The 14,893-nt window shown below is 41.3% G+C and overlaps 1 protein-coding gene across 1 annotated transcript in view; it reads right to left on the bottom strand.

The window, feature by feature from the left end:
- WDR70 (WD repeat domain 70) overlaps positions 1-14,893 on the bottom strand; it is a 163,590-nt gene that overhangs the window by 146,020 nt on the left and 2,677 nt on the right. Inside the window, exons 4-6 of the mRNA XM_036410445.2 lie at positions 13,029-13,112; positions 6,251-6,371; positions 2,224-2,419 (exon numbers count right to left, since the gene is read on the bottom strand). Of these exons, the coding sequence (XP_036266338.1) occupies positions 2,224-2,419; positions 6,251-6,371; positions 13,029-13,112 (401 nt within the window). The remainder of the gene's footprint in view (positions 1-2,223; positions 2,420-6,250; positions 6,372-13,028; positions 13,113-14,893) is intronic.

The following is a 14,893-nucleotide window of genomic DNA, read 5'->3' as shown; positions in this document are numbered from 1 at the left end:
AGGAGGCAGCCAATCAATGATTCTCTCTCATCATTGATGTTTCATCTCTCTCCCTCTCCCTTTCTGAAATCAATTTTTTTTTAAATTTTTAAACAAGAAAAAAATTATTACACCCTAAGTCCAACCAACCACAAAAACAAGATTCTGTCAAAACCCAGAAAGACTTAACCTCAATGTTGAGACATAGGCCAAATACTGTAAATTACCAAAATTAATCATGCTAATTTGCCTAGATCCCACAACATTTACACTGAAGACAATAAAGAGCAGATTTTCTTTGCCTATGATCCTCACTCTATTATTGTTGGAGGTAGCCAGTTGCCAATATCCCAAAGAGTAAATACAACACAGCGGAAAACTTGTGTTCTCACTCAGAACCTAAAAAACCACCTAATGGTGCACCTCATCTACTATCAAACCACAAAATCTGAAAACTGAAGGCCTCCATTCAAGGCCACATAATTTATCCACATCTAGGAAGACCACTGCAACGCCACACTCACAGCATTCAAACTCCCAAGCTATATGCTTCACCCACTGTGTCCGCCAGCTTGGGAAATGCTGGCTGTGGCATGTCTGAATGAGAACTAGAAAATAAATAAGGAATCTCCCAGTCTTGTTTTCTCTCCCTTCTGAAGCTTCAGAGTTAACCCACAAACAATACTAATAAGCTCTGCATTACCCATTAGTGCACACTTTAAAACTGAGGCTAAAAAAATAATAAAAATTTAAAAATTAAAAAAATTAAAAAAAAACTGAGGCTACTGTCGGCACACATCACCAACAGCCTTGCTTTGACTTGCATATTAATTTATCAGCGCACTGCCAAAGTGGGAGACTGCTCAGCTAGAAGACGGCTCATGGCTGGCCAGCGTAGCAGCGGCGGTAGGAACCTCTCCCACCTCCACAGCAATGCTAAGGATGTCCGAATAAGCCGGCAGGTGGACATCCCCTGAAGGCTCCCAGGCTGCCAGACTGCCAGTTAAGGACCAATCCCCTGGAAAGTGGGCCTAAGCCGTCAGCCAGACATCTCCCGAAGGGTCCCAGACTGCAAGAGGGCACAGGCCAGGCTAAGGAACTCCCGGACGGCATAAATTTTCATGCACCGGGCATAAATTTTCATGTACCGGGCCTCTAGTGTTTATAATAAAAGACATCATAAAAAAGACTGATTTATTTCCATAAAGAATCAATGCAAATAATCTTATAAAAACAACCAAGCAAGCTGTTAATCTCCTGACAGACATTCATTAGTGCCATGAAAAGCTAAAGCTTATAAATGGGTTTCTGAACCCCATACTAAGAAATGTTTTTACTTCTCTGCATAGCTGCATTTTAGGTTTAATCACACATCAGTTCCATGTCAAAGGTCTGGTCTTTTTATTTATCAACTTTCTATTCTAGACAACTTGAATTTTCCCATCGCCTTGAATCTATTCTTGTACACTGTGCCTTTGTTCCTGCCATTCACTCTATGTAGACAGGATGTGACCTACCCCCACCATGTCTACCAAAATGTCACTCTCTACAAGGCTCAAATTCCAGCTCCTCCAGAAAGTACGTCTTATGTACTGCTCTCTGAATTTTATGCCCACTTGCCCCTAGTAAGCAAACTCAGCCATACACTAATCACATGACATTTCACCACCATATCATGCACTTGTAGAGATTTAGGCCTTCATTTCAGCAAATTTTCCCTGTTCCCAACACCTTTCTGTCTTCCATTTTCTGTTCCCAATGGTTTCCTTTATGTTTTTTCCTTTTACTATTTTTGAGGCTACACAATTTATTTATGTTCTTTGAAGTTATTTTTAAAACTACAATTTACATGCTTGACTTAAACTAATATTGCTTGAAGTTAATTAATATCTCTAGTCTCCTCCAAATAATACAAGGTCTTCAAAATGAACTGATTCTACTATCCTATCTTCCACATCATTTTCCAGAACAGTTTTAGACCCATTTTGCTTTTAAATCCTCATTACCATTATTTACAATTTCTTTTTTAACACATTGCTTCTGGCCCTCCATTTATTATTTTTGAATGCTGTTTCTTTATTCCAGAAGTACATCCTTTACAGTCTTTCAACGAGGGCTTTCAGTAACTCAGATTTTTTTCTTTTTAATTTGCTCTCACTTACGAATAACAGGTAACAGTCTAGCAGGGAATTGATATCTACATTACTCTAAAGACACTATACCACTGAATTCTTAAATACTTACTTCCTCCTCTTCTGAAGCACCATCATCATCATCATCACTATCCTCCTCTTCCTCGTGAAGAGGTGGAGGTAAACGACCAATAGCTTCCTCCATCCGATCACCGGGGTCTTCCGCCATTGTAGGGGGTACAGGAGGGCCGATCAGCTCCTCATCAGAGGAGTCAGAACTCTCTTCGCTTTCACTACTGCTTGTATCACTGAAAATACAAAAAGAGAACTCTCTGCAACTGTGGCAACATTTCTCAGGAAACCCCGACTCAACCTTAGCAACTGAGTGTTCAAATTGTTTTCATCTTAAGAACATACTAAAAAACTTATTTTATCTACTTAAGATTACATAAACATAAAGTCAGAAATAAAGGCTGTATCAGTTATACATTAGCGGCCCAGTAGACCGTGGTTCCTCACAAAGGGCCAGCAGAACTATCGGGATGTCTAAGAAAACTGCAAGGTACTACATCCACAAGAAAAAATCACTCTTTACTATATTTGAAGCCAATCACTGTTAGCCACAAAGGTGGATAAAGCCAGTCATGTAAGAAAATTCATATTATTCCAAGAATATTTCAATATATTTTCTAAAATACAAATTATTTCTCCGTTCTAATCCAAGTTTGCTGAGTTGTTAAAATGCTAAATGTAGCATTTGGGGATCCTAAAAATATTCTCATTCTGGGAAGTACCATATTGATTCTCTATTGTTTTTCTACCCAGCACATCAGAGAACTCTCAATAAGGTTTTTATCAAACACCTCTAAGCATTCTGGAAGCCACCACCATCCACCATCTCCCCACCGCGTACCCTATCCCAAAGGGTTGAGAACTGCATTCATAATTGTATCAATTAAACTGTCAAATATTTTATAGGACTCAAAAGTGTCACTGCCTTCTAAGAAAGTATTCCCAGTATGTAAGCTCCGTGAAAACAAAAATGTCTCTCCTTTGTGTTCACTGCTAAGTCTCTAGCACCCAAATGATGTCTGACGTAATCATTAAAGGACAAATCGGGTTTTTCCATTTATTTGTACCCAGGTTCAATATTGAAAGGAATACATCTCACATGTGGCTATCCTTATGCAAAGGTAGGAGCTAGCAAACCTCTATAGAGAGTTTTCCTTTGTTCTTGCAAAGCTCCGGGCCCGCAGGCTTCTTCCTAAGGGAGCAGGTAAGCCTGGTCAGCACGAGGGTCTCTGCCTGGCAGTTCCCTCTTGGCACTGACTGCACACCGCCTTTCTCTTCAGCGAGGTCTCCTCAAACATTGCCTCTGCAAAGAGGGCTTCTAAACTTCCAAACTCTCCCTGTCACTCACTATTACCTCATTTGCCTTACTTTGATTATCTTAATTACCTGCATGCTAAGTTATCTCATTTGAGTGTTTATTTATTGTTTATATCTGTTATCCATCCCTTCAAGTACCCACACAATGAGCGCAGAGTTCCATCTGACTTGCTAGCTGCTGTATCCCCAGTGCCTGAAGCAGTGCGTAAGCCACAAGATATTCAACAAATAAGCAATGGTTGGGGGACTGAACAAATTTGTATTATATAAAACATTCACTCTCCCCAATTTTCTCCCTTGCGATTAAATCAGTTTTCCAGTTGTACTGGTTCAGAAGTCAGATTTTCTCAATGCAAAATTATTTAAACCATAGAGAACACTAAACTGAAATGCTAATCCTTAGCATCCATGCTTTAACTGAGTTAACTAGTTCAGAAGAAAGCACGGAACTGAGAACTGCATGGACCCATGCTGATTTCATGGCTGAATATGCAGGCCTAATACCCACACGAAACTGGATGGAAAGCATCAGCTTCTCTATGCAGCCTCTAACTCCATTTCTGCCTTTTTGCTTCTGATGTAAACAAGCCAAGAAAATAAATAATCTTTAACATATTTTCAAAGTCCATGAAATTATGTCCAAAAATGTCCTGACAGAAAACAGAATACATCCCATGTTTAAAAATGCCTTTGACTCTATGTGGTACCAAATAGGAACCAGAGCCTGGCCGGTGTGGCTCAGTTGAGCACTGACCTCTGAACCAGGGGGTTTCAGTTCAATTCCAGGTCAGAGCACCTGCCTGGCTTGTGGGCTCGATCCTGAGTGTGGGACACGCAGGAGGCAGCCAATCAATGATAGTCTCTCATCATTAATGTGGGTTTTTTTTCTCTCTCTCCCTCTCGCTTCCTCTCTGAAATCAATGAAATATATATATATGAACCATAGCCTGAGAAACAATACGTATTAGATGAAAAGACAGAGACAGTTAAGATATTTCTTGGACCACATGATCTCACACATCTAGAGGAAATAATGAGCAACGTAAACTGATGAACAAAAACAGACTCAGAGAAAGAGAAGCAGTGATCAGACTCTCAAACCTCAGAGGGAAGGCAGGGGGGTTGGGGGTTAAGAGGGAGAAATCAACCAAAGGATTTGTATGCATGCATATGGGCCTAGCCAGTGGCCATGGACAACAGGGGGGTGGGGGCATATGTAGGGAGGAGTTTGGGATGGGAATTGGGGGATAAGGACAATTATGTGATATCATAATCAATAAAATAAATCTTTTTTAAAAAGACAGTTAAGAATCAAATCCTAATTTTTTTCTCAGCTGACTTTTTAAAAGACAGCTTAGCTAAGCATTAAATAAGATGTATAGTAACATAGGGAGCAAATTTATCATTGATGCTTCTCTCTCTCTCTTCCTCTCCCGTCCTCTCTCTGAAATCAATGAAAACAGTAAAAAAAGAAAAGATGAGAGATTGTTAACAGCAGGGAGGGAGCAATAAATAGGTGAAGCAAGTAACTGTGTAAGGTAGGGGTGTCGAACTCAATCAGAGAAGGGGCCAAAATCTAAAATCCAGCCTAAATCGCGGGCCGAATGGTTTACTGAACAGTCATAAACTGTCATTGTGATGGAAACGCAGCGGAGTGCAGTGATGACAGCGCGGTGCGGGCCACATTGCAAGGCCTGGCGGGACAGATTTGGCCCGCGGGCCTTGTGTTTGACACATGTGGTGTAAGGCAGTGAAACCATTCTGACAGATACGATAATGGCAGAGCTACATGTCATTATATATTTGTCCAAACCATAGAATGTACAACACCAAAGGTGAACCCTCATGGAAACTATGAATTCTGAGTGATGATGATATTGATATGTTAGTGTAGGTTCATCAACTGTCACAAATGTGTCACTTCGGTGGGGGATGTTCCTAATGGGGAAGCCTATAAGTGTATGGGGGCAGGAGGCAGATGGAAAAATCTCCATACCTTCTGCTCTATTTTGCTATGAATCTAAAACTGCACTTATAAATAAAGTCTACTAAACAAAAAAATTTTAAACACTAAAAATAAATAGGCTGGCAAAATTGATTATCCATGTGAAGGAAAAAATAAGAACTGGATGACAACTTCAGATTATCCACAATTTTATATTAATAAGACTTAAATATGAAAAATAAAACTTTAAAACTTTAGAAGAAAATACCAGAAATAATTATAGAGTTAAGAACTCATTTCTTAAACAAATCATAAAAGCACAGCCCTGGCCTGTGTGTCTCGGTTGGTTGGAGCATTGTCCTTACACCAAAAGGTTGTGGGTTCGATTCCTGGTCTAGACACATACCAGAGGCAATGATTCATGTTTCTCTCTCACACTCTCACATGTCTCTCTCTTTCTCTCCATACCTCTCTCTCTCTCTCTCTCTCTCTCTCTCTCTCTCTCTCTCTTCCTCTCTCTCTAAAAATCAATGGAAAAATTGTCCTCTGGTGAGGATTACAAAAAAAAAAAAAAAAAAAAAAAAAGGCACAGATTTCAACACTGCAACTGGAAAACTTCAGAAAACCTCAACTGACTCAGTGTGACACAGGACCCTCTCATGATCCTAGGGATATACCATACTATACTATTGCCTAAAGCAGGAGAAATTATGCAAGCTTTTAGTATCAGGAACTTTGCCTAACTTGTGTTATGAATATCTAGAAAATGACAGTTTAATAGAATCCTTTTGAGAAAGTCAAGTACCTAGAAGATGATTTAGAGGAATTCCTGACCACATTTGAGCCTGAAGATGTTGGTTCAATATCTTCATTTTGCCTTCTTAATTCTTTCTCTTTGTTCATTTCTTCCTCTTTTTCTCTTGCTTCTGAAAAGATAAAAATAAATTTCCAACAGTTAAAACTTCAAAATTTGTCAGTTATTAAAAAGGTTGAAAATTAACAGTCATGAAAATGTAACTTACTGTTATCACTAAAAGCAAAAAAATATCACCCTAAATACCCAACACTGGAAAAATAAGTGAATTACTGTATATCAACATAATATAAAATAAACCCAATACAAGTAATGATAAAAAATGTGCAAATCTTGAAAAATATTAACAAATATGCTAAATAAAATTAGCACGTGATTAGAGTTTTAACCTGGATTGGACTATGTAGAAAGATATGGAAAGTGATAAGTAAAAAAGTGTTCAAAGGTAAGATTTGATGTAATTTCACTTTTTTTCAATTATATTTTACATTCATTATTATATTACTTTAATTTCAGGTGTACAGCACAGTGGTTAAACAATCGTGTACTTTACAAAGTGTTCCCTTGATATTTCAAATACCTAACCTGGCACCATACATAGTTATGACGATATTATTTACCATATTTCCCATGCTATACTTCACATCTCCACGTAATTTTAGTTTTTATTTTGAATGCTTTAAACCATAAATTCAGCTCTTTGTTTATTTCTGAACTTCCCACACTGGAGTTTTGGTCAGAGACTTCCTACCAAAATCATGAGAAAATGTCAATTATATTAGGTTTGTAGAATTGTTTTCTTTGGAAAGACAAAAGTTACCCAAGGAAATTTAATCTCTTTCCTCTGATCATCAAACTCTACAATAGGGAATACAACGGGAAGTAAATGAATTATATGAAGAGTCTGGTTCTCACCTGCTACCATCTTCAATAGCCTGAGATAATCTTTAACATTTTTCCCTTAATAATGAAAAACAATACACCCAAAGTTAAGCAGTACCAAAGGGCACTTATTAATTAGAATGTTGTACTCTTCAGTCTTCCCTTGCTTGGATATGAAGGATGAGAAACAAGGAGATAACCAGCAAATGTCCACAACTAAGTCGGCTTTTATTTCAAACTATCGGCCTGGTGCACGAATTTGAACACAGGTGAGGTTCGGGGGTTGGGAGTGCGGGATACCATTGGCCATCCAGGCGAGCAGCGGGATGCCCTTGCTGGCCCAGTATCCAGATCCCTCCCTCTAATGTTCACACCATTTGTCAGGAGCCACCTGGTGGCCACTTTTATATCCTTTCTTCCTTGAGGAACATCTATGAAGGAGAAGTGGCTGCAATGCCCAATGCTGATTTCTAAGAGGCCAGCTGCACTGCAGGGATTGTGCCAGCAGTGCTGGTCCCGTTGGTGCCTGGCCTGTTCTCTGGAGATTGGACCTGCCAGACTACTGAGGGAGTGAGGGGCTGCCGCCAGGCTGGTGGACCACTGGGATGGGTTGGTCAGCTGAGCAGTGCTCCCACTGTGGGAGCGCACTGACTACCAGGGAGTAGCTCCTGTGTTGAGCGTCTGCCTTCTGGTGATCAGTGCTCATCATAGTGACTGGTGGAGCCGTTAGTTCCAATCCTTCCAGTTGCTCTGGCTGTTCCAGTGATCCTGGTTGTTCGGTTGTAATGGTCTCTTAGGGTTTTATATATATAGACTAATGGCCCAGTGCACAAAATTGGTGCACAGCGGGAAGGGGGAGGTGTTCCTCAGCCCAACCTGCACCCTCTCCAACATGGGACCCCCTCGAAGGATGTCCTACTGCAGGTTTACAGGGATCACGCCTAAACTGGAAGTGGGACATCCCTCTCATAATCCGGGACTGCTGGCTTCTAACCACTCACCTGCCTACTGATTTCCCCTAAGCACTCTGCCTGCCGGCCTGCTCACCTCCAACTGCCCCCCCATGCTCACCCCCAACTGCCTTCCCTGCCAGCCTGCTCACCCCCCAACTGCCCCCCTGCTGGCCTGCTCACTCCAAACTGCCCCCTCCTCTGTCCTAATCACCTCCAACTGACCCCCATTGACAGCCTGCTCACCCCCAACTGGCCCCCCTGCTGGTCTGCTTAACCCCAACAGCCCTGCCCCCCACCAGCCTGATTACCCACAACTGCTGTCCTATCCTGGCCTGATCACCTGCAACTGTCCTCCCCTCTTGGCCTCTAACCACCTCTACCTCGGCCGCCACCATGGCTTTGTCCAGAAGAACGTCCGGAAGGTCTCCTGGTCTAATTATAATACCATATTACCCTTTTATTAGTATAGACTGAGGCCTGGTGCATGGTTGGGGGTCGGCTGATTTGCCCTGAAGGGTATCCTGAATCAGGGTGGGGGTCCTGCTGGGGTGCCTGGCCAGCCTGGGTGTGGGGCTGAGGGCCATTTTCAGGCTGGACTCACCCCCTCCAGGGTGGGGGGTCCCGACTGGGGTGCCTGGCCAGGGGCTGATGGCTATTTGCAGGCTGGCCACGGCCCCCAGCGACCCAAGCTCCCAGCCCCTCTTTTGCCTTTTGCCTTTTTCAGCACCTCCTTGAGCAGCTGCCAGGGCCAGCTGGAAGCAGGTATCTGGGATTTATCTATCTTCTATAATTGAAACTTCGTAGTCTTGAGCAGAGGTGAGGGCCAGCCAGGGCAGGTGGGAAACTTGGCTTTCTCCATTGCTGGGGGCAACCCAAGCCTCCTGCTAGCTCCAGTTCCGTGGCTGCCACTATCTTGGCTGGGTTAATTTGCGTACTTGCTCCTGATTGGCTGGTGGGTGTGGCTTGTGGGCTTAGCAGAGGTGCAGTCAATCTGCATGTTTCTTTTTTCCCCCGTTTTTTTTTTTAAGGTATTATATGTGTACATATCTTATCATTGCCCCCCCACCCCACTCCCATACATGCCCTCACCCCTCAGTGTTTTGTGTCCATTGGTGATGCTTATATGCATGCACACGTCCCTCAGTTGATCTATCTCCCCCACCTCTCCCTAACCTTCCCGCTGTAATTTAAGTCTGGTGCTTTACTGCCTCTGTATCTATTTTATTTTTCATCAGTTTATGATGTTCTTTATTATCCACAGATGAGTGAGATCATGTGGTATTTTTCTTTCATTGATTGGCTTATTTCACTTAGCAGAGGTGCAGTCAATTTGCATGTTTCTCTTTTATTAGATAGGATGTGGAAGATAAAACTCTCCAGGAAGAAGTAAAGAAAATGCTATAACTCTAGCTCAGGTTTTTTGTTTTGGGGTTTTTAATGTGTGTGTTCTCTGCTAGGCTGATATGGGTCAACAATTTTACACTCTAATAGCTGGAGGAGGCTGAAAAAATTTTAAAATAGGATAATGTCCAAATTTAAGAATGAGCCTGCTAGGCTCCTGTCACCCAGCTTCTTCAGTAATCTTTCCACGCCCTCCAGGGTGAGGTTGGGAGGCACTGGAATACCACATTTGGACTCCTGGACTCTAGGCTCAGGTCTTTGGGACAGTTGTTACCCTAATCAGGAAACAACACCAAGGCATATTTTCCCCTTTTGATTTGCTCAGAAAGCCAGAGCTTTCTCTAGGTAGGGGGCAGCACTGTGCTTCGGGTGCTGGGCCCCTCTCTGCCCACCTGGGGTGAATCTCAATTCCAAGTCAACCATACTGCTTTCAATGGCTGTGGTTGGAGCTGGTATGCCTCACTAATACTAGCCAGTAAGATGTGAAGACAAGCCAGCTGATGGTACATTTGAGAAAGGTTTTCTTCCTCCTAAAAAGTGATACACAAAACAGTCCCCTTTCAGCCCCCAGAAATGGTCATCTGCATGTAACAAAATTCTGCTGACAATGTTGGACCATGAAGAAAGTCAGCTTAGGACAAGCCAATACCCAAAAAGTGGCAAAGCAGAAAAGGGAGAAAAACTTCGTCCTTCATGTCAGAACTCAGAAGATGGAAGAGCCCCACTCCAGGGTTCCTGTCATGTGTGATACTAAATGTTTCCTATTTGAGCCATTTTTAATTAGATCTCCTATGACTTCTTTGCAATAACTAAAAGCATCTTATTGTCAGCTTTAACTTAAAAAAAAAAAAAATCACAGCTAGTACATGGAGCTTACTATGTACCAGATATTGTTCTCAGCACTTCCTGTAATCTTTACTCTTCATAACCACCTCTGAAGTTGGGTACTATTATTTTTTTTAGCTTTATTGAGGTATAACTGACAAAATTGTAAGACATTTAAAGTATACAACATGATGATGTAATACACATATAATCTGTGAAAGAATTCTCCAAATGGATTAATCAATGAGCATATCCATTACCCCACGTTTACTTTTTTTTTTTTTTTTTTTTTTGCCAAACCAAGTTTTTTTTATTTTATCCTGTAAATCCTTATTTTTGAAAGTATTACATGTCTCCCCTTTTTCCCCACTGAACCCCTCTAGGCCACACGCCCCAGGCCTTCACCATCCTATTGTCTGTGTCCACGAGTTATGTATATATGCATACAAGGCCCCTGGTTGATCACCCTTCACATCTTCCCTCCAAGATTCCACACTGTTCCATGCTTCCATGTCTCTGGATCCACTCCCTTCAAGAGTGCATTTTGTTACTTAGATTCTACATGTGAATGAGATCATGTGATATTGTCTTTCTCTGACTGGTTTATTTCACTTAGCATAATACTCTCCAGGTCCCTCCATGCTGTCTCAAAGGGTAAGAGATCCTTCTTGTTTACTGCTGCCTAATATTCCATGGTATAACTCTAAGCCACAGAGAAGTAACAGAGCTTCTAGCTTCCAAAACAGTGAACTGAGACTCCACAACTGATAGGACCACACTTCCTAAGGACTAAAATTGTAACACACCTTACCATTCTTTTTGACATTGTTTCTGTAAATCAGGGGTGGGGAACATCCGGCCCATGGGCCATATAAGGTCCTCGAAATCATTTGGTCGAGCCCTGTCAAGGCCTTAGGGGTAGTTAATTAAATGTTTGACAAAATACAGCAGGCTAATTCTTAAGCTGATAATTTTGTGTGCCTGGTGAATGTTATAAATACCCAACTGGCACTTGGCAGAAAAAGATTCTCCACCCCTACTATAAATGATGATCTGTTAACTACTGCAGGTAAACAGCCTATTTTCGCTGAAGAATTCTAGGAACTAACTTCAAAAGAAGCAGACTCCAATTTTCAGACATTATAGCCCTGAGAGATTTACTGGCCTTCAACCAGTTACCTAAACAGACTGTGTTGACTTGCATGTAGCTCCCTCAACAGAAAATTCTCAATCCCTTCCTTTTGATTCCTTGTTGTTTTTATTCCTCCTCCTCCCTCTTTAGAAAAACCCCTGCCTGTGTCAATAAGAGTGCGCCACCTTCTCAAGCTGCCAGCACTTCAATAAACCACTTTTTCCATCCACCAGCCTGTCTCTTGATTTGGATTTTGTGCAGTGGGCAGCCAAAAGAGGCTTGGTATCAAAATTATCTAATGAGCACCACTTATCTAACAGTGAGCCAGCTCTCTCCAAAGGGCTATGAAGGAAGACAGCCTTTACTGCTTGCTTGTCAACACACTATCTGGAAATAACACTGGCCATAAATTATTACAGTAGTTAATCTGTGTGATTAAGTACATGGGATTCTACTACTATAGTTTTGTATGTGTTTGAAATTTCACACAATAAATAGTATATGTAGAAAGCTATCTTTTCACAATAAAAACAAACTTATTCTCCCAGAGAACAAAAATATTTCATGTGAAACTCACTTCCCAAATATCAAACGCTAGAGGCCCGTGCACTGCCTCCCTCCCTTCCCCCTGCCAGCCTGCCCCTATTCGAACTCCTGGATGACCTCCCAGTTGAGGGAACCTTTTGCATACTCTGCTTTTATTATATTGGACTATTGCTATAATGTTTTAAAACCAACAATGACAAGAACAACATTCAATTAATTTTTTCCAGGAGTCCTGCCTGATTTCTAGCCCCTTCCACTCTAGCTAGTGTAAGAACGATCTGAAGCAGTTCCAAAGAAAGCAGTGTGGAGTCAGTCGCCTTCAAAGACCCTGAGGTGGTGGTACCTAGAGTTGGCAACCGCCTGCTATCAAAACAGAGAGTCTGGAAATTAAGACCTTCATTAAATGTCTGATACAGCTCATTAATGCAGGGATTCAACAGCAGCAGCCACATTCACTGTATGTCTCAATGTAATATACTGTCTGGGTCAACAGTCAGTGGTGTACACAGCTCTGAGAGCCAACTCTCGCCCAGCCTTCCAAATACTGGTTCCGCTGTAAGCAGGAAAGAAAAAATGAAATAGATTAAATAGAGGTGGAAGGAGATGTAATAAAGAAATTGCTATTCTGATCTCACATATTAATTTAGAATCCTTGTTCATAACACATACTTCTAAAGACTTTAGCACTCAGACTTCTTATCCTATTTAGATACAATTTTTACCATGTGTTTTTTTCAGCCTCTGCTTCCACATTGAACAGAGTGCTCTTGGAGAAAAGACTGAGGAGGGTGGGTGGGAGTGCTCAACCAAAGCCCTTGTATGCATATATGCATAACCCATGGACACAGACATTAGGGTGGGGAAGGCTGGGGCAGGGGGTGGGGGCGGGCTGGAAGGGGTCAATGTGGGCGAAAAAGTGATATATGTAATACTTTCAAAAATAAAGATTTTAAATAGATAAATAAATCTCTGCTTCCAAAGGAACCAGTACATATTTAAAAATAAAACAGCAGATAACTGAACTTCTTACCCAGTGTTTTCCGACTTCTTTCCACAGCTGTTCTTCGAGTCTGTTCAAACATTGCCTCCAAATCAAATGTACGAGCTTTTTTCCCTAAAATAGGAGTAAGTAGCAGATTGTGATTTTGCATTAAGCTTTAGGTATTCAAAAATTTTTACTGATTGATCAAGCACTACTTGCTCTAATTTATAGCATGGTTACAAGACAACCATAAAATATCAAGGAAGAAAGAGTTACTTCCCAGGGGATTTTAATGACAATCTCATCACTAAGTGCCATTAACCAGCCAGCTTTCTCTAATTCATCTAGACACCACCCCTTGAAGCTACAACACTGATACTGTAGGCAGAAAGGAGAGTGGGCAGACCCTGACCTCTGGAGCCTGGGAATATGTAACACCACATGGCAAAGGGGCCTTCACAGATGTAATTAAAGTTATGAACTTCCAACTACAGAGATTATCTTCACTGGCCCACTCTCGTCGCAGGGGCCCTTGCAAACAAAGATGCAGAGCAAACATGGCAGAATGTGGTCAGAGAGATGGAAAGGATGAGGACTGAAGGCGCTGTGGTTGGTTTGAAAATGAAGAGTGAAGACTACAAGTAATGCAGGCACTTTAAGAAGCTCAAAGACTCACACGTTACAGCCAGCAAGGTAACAGGGCCTCAGCCCTAAAACCATAAAGGACCTAATTCTGACAATACCCTGAATGAGCTAGGAAGCAATTTTATATGTTTTCATCGTGTTTTTTTAAATAATAGCTACTCTGTTCGTTAAGAACATGGTAAAAATGGCATTCTTAGAGAACACTGAAGCTGATGTACTCACAGAGCGCTGGGGTAATATGTATCAATAAGAGTTAAAAGATATACTCCCAATGTTTTGGCTGCATTTTCATATTTACATTTCTCTTAAAGTAGTCCCTCTACAAAGCTACCCAATGGAAATTCACACAAGATTCCTTTAACAAAAGGAGATAGTTATTTGCAACAATGTTCAATTTAGCTTTCTTGATAAAGAATTAGAAACTATGTAGGAAAAAGTTTAAAATATCACAAATTATGACACTTCTATTAAATAGACTATTACTCACCCATTAAAAATCACGTTTTGGTTCATGTTGACTAATGTCAACCCCAAAAATTTTTTTAAAGTTTTTTTTTATTGATTTCAGAGGAGAGGGGGATAGAGAGAAACATCAATGATAAGAGATGCATGGCCCCTACTGGGGATGGAGCCCACAACCCAGGCATGTGCCCTTGACTGGAAACAAACCTGGGATTCTTCAGTCCACAGGCCGGACGCTCTATCCACTGAGCCACACCAGCTAGGTCACCGCAATAAAATTTAGTTAAAGCAAATAAATAAATGTGTTTTTTTTAAATCATGTTTTGGAAGAACGTTTTACAATATGGGGAAATCCCCACAATATGAAGAATTAAACAAATTATATACATTACCAAAATAAGTGACTATAAAAAAGAATAAACAAAATGTCTGGGCACGCCAAAACCGGTTTGGCTCAATGAATAGAGAGTCAGCCTGTGGACTGAAAGGTTCAGGGTTCAATTCCGGTCAAGGGCATGTACCTTGGTTGAGGGCACATCCCCAGTGGGGGTTGTGCCGGAAGCAGCTGATTGATGTTTCTCTTTCATTGATGTTTCTAACTCTCTATCCCTTTCCCTTCCTCTCTGTAAAAAATCAATAAAATATAGTTCTTTTAAAAAAGGTTTGGGCACATTTGCCTGACATTTGTTCTCTCCAAGCCCCAAGAGAAATGGGGTGAGAAAACAGCGTATGCTTATTTTTATTAACAGTGATATCCTCAATGGGTGCCTACATCTCTGTTTGGCCTTTTCCCTTATGGCGTGCCC

This window comes from Pipistrellus kuhlii, unplaced genomic scaffold (genome assembly GCF_014108245.1).
Source record: "Pipistrellus kuhlii isolate mPipKuh1 unplaced genomic scaffold, mPipKuh1.p scaffold_m20_p_4, whole genome shotgun sequence".
Taxonomy (NCBI): Eukaryota; Metazoa; Chordata; class Mammalia; order Chiroptera; family Vespertilionidae; genus Pipistrellus; species Pipistrellus kuhlii.
Note: the sequence above shows the minus strand (reverse complement) of the source record. Positions and strands in the feature narration are given on the sequence as shown.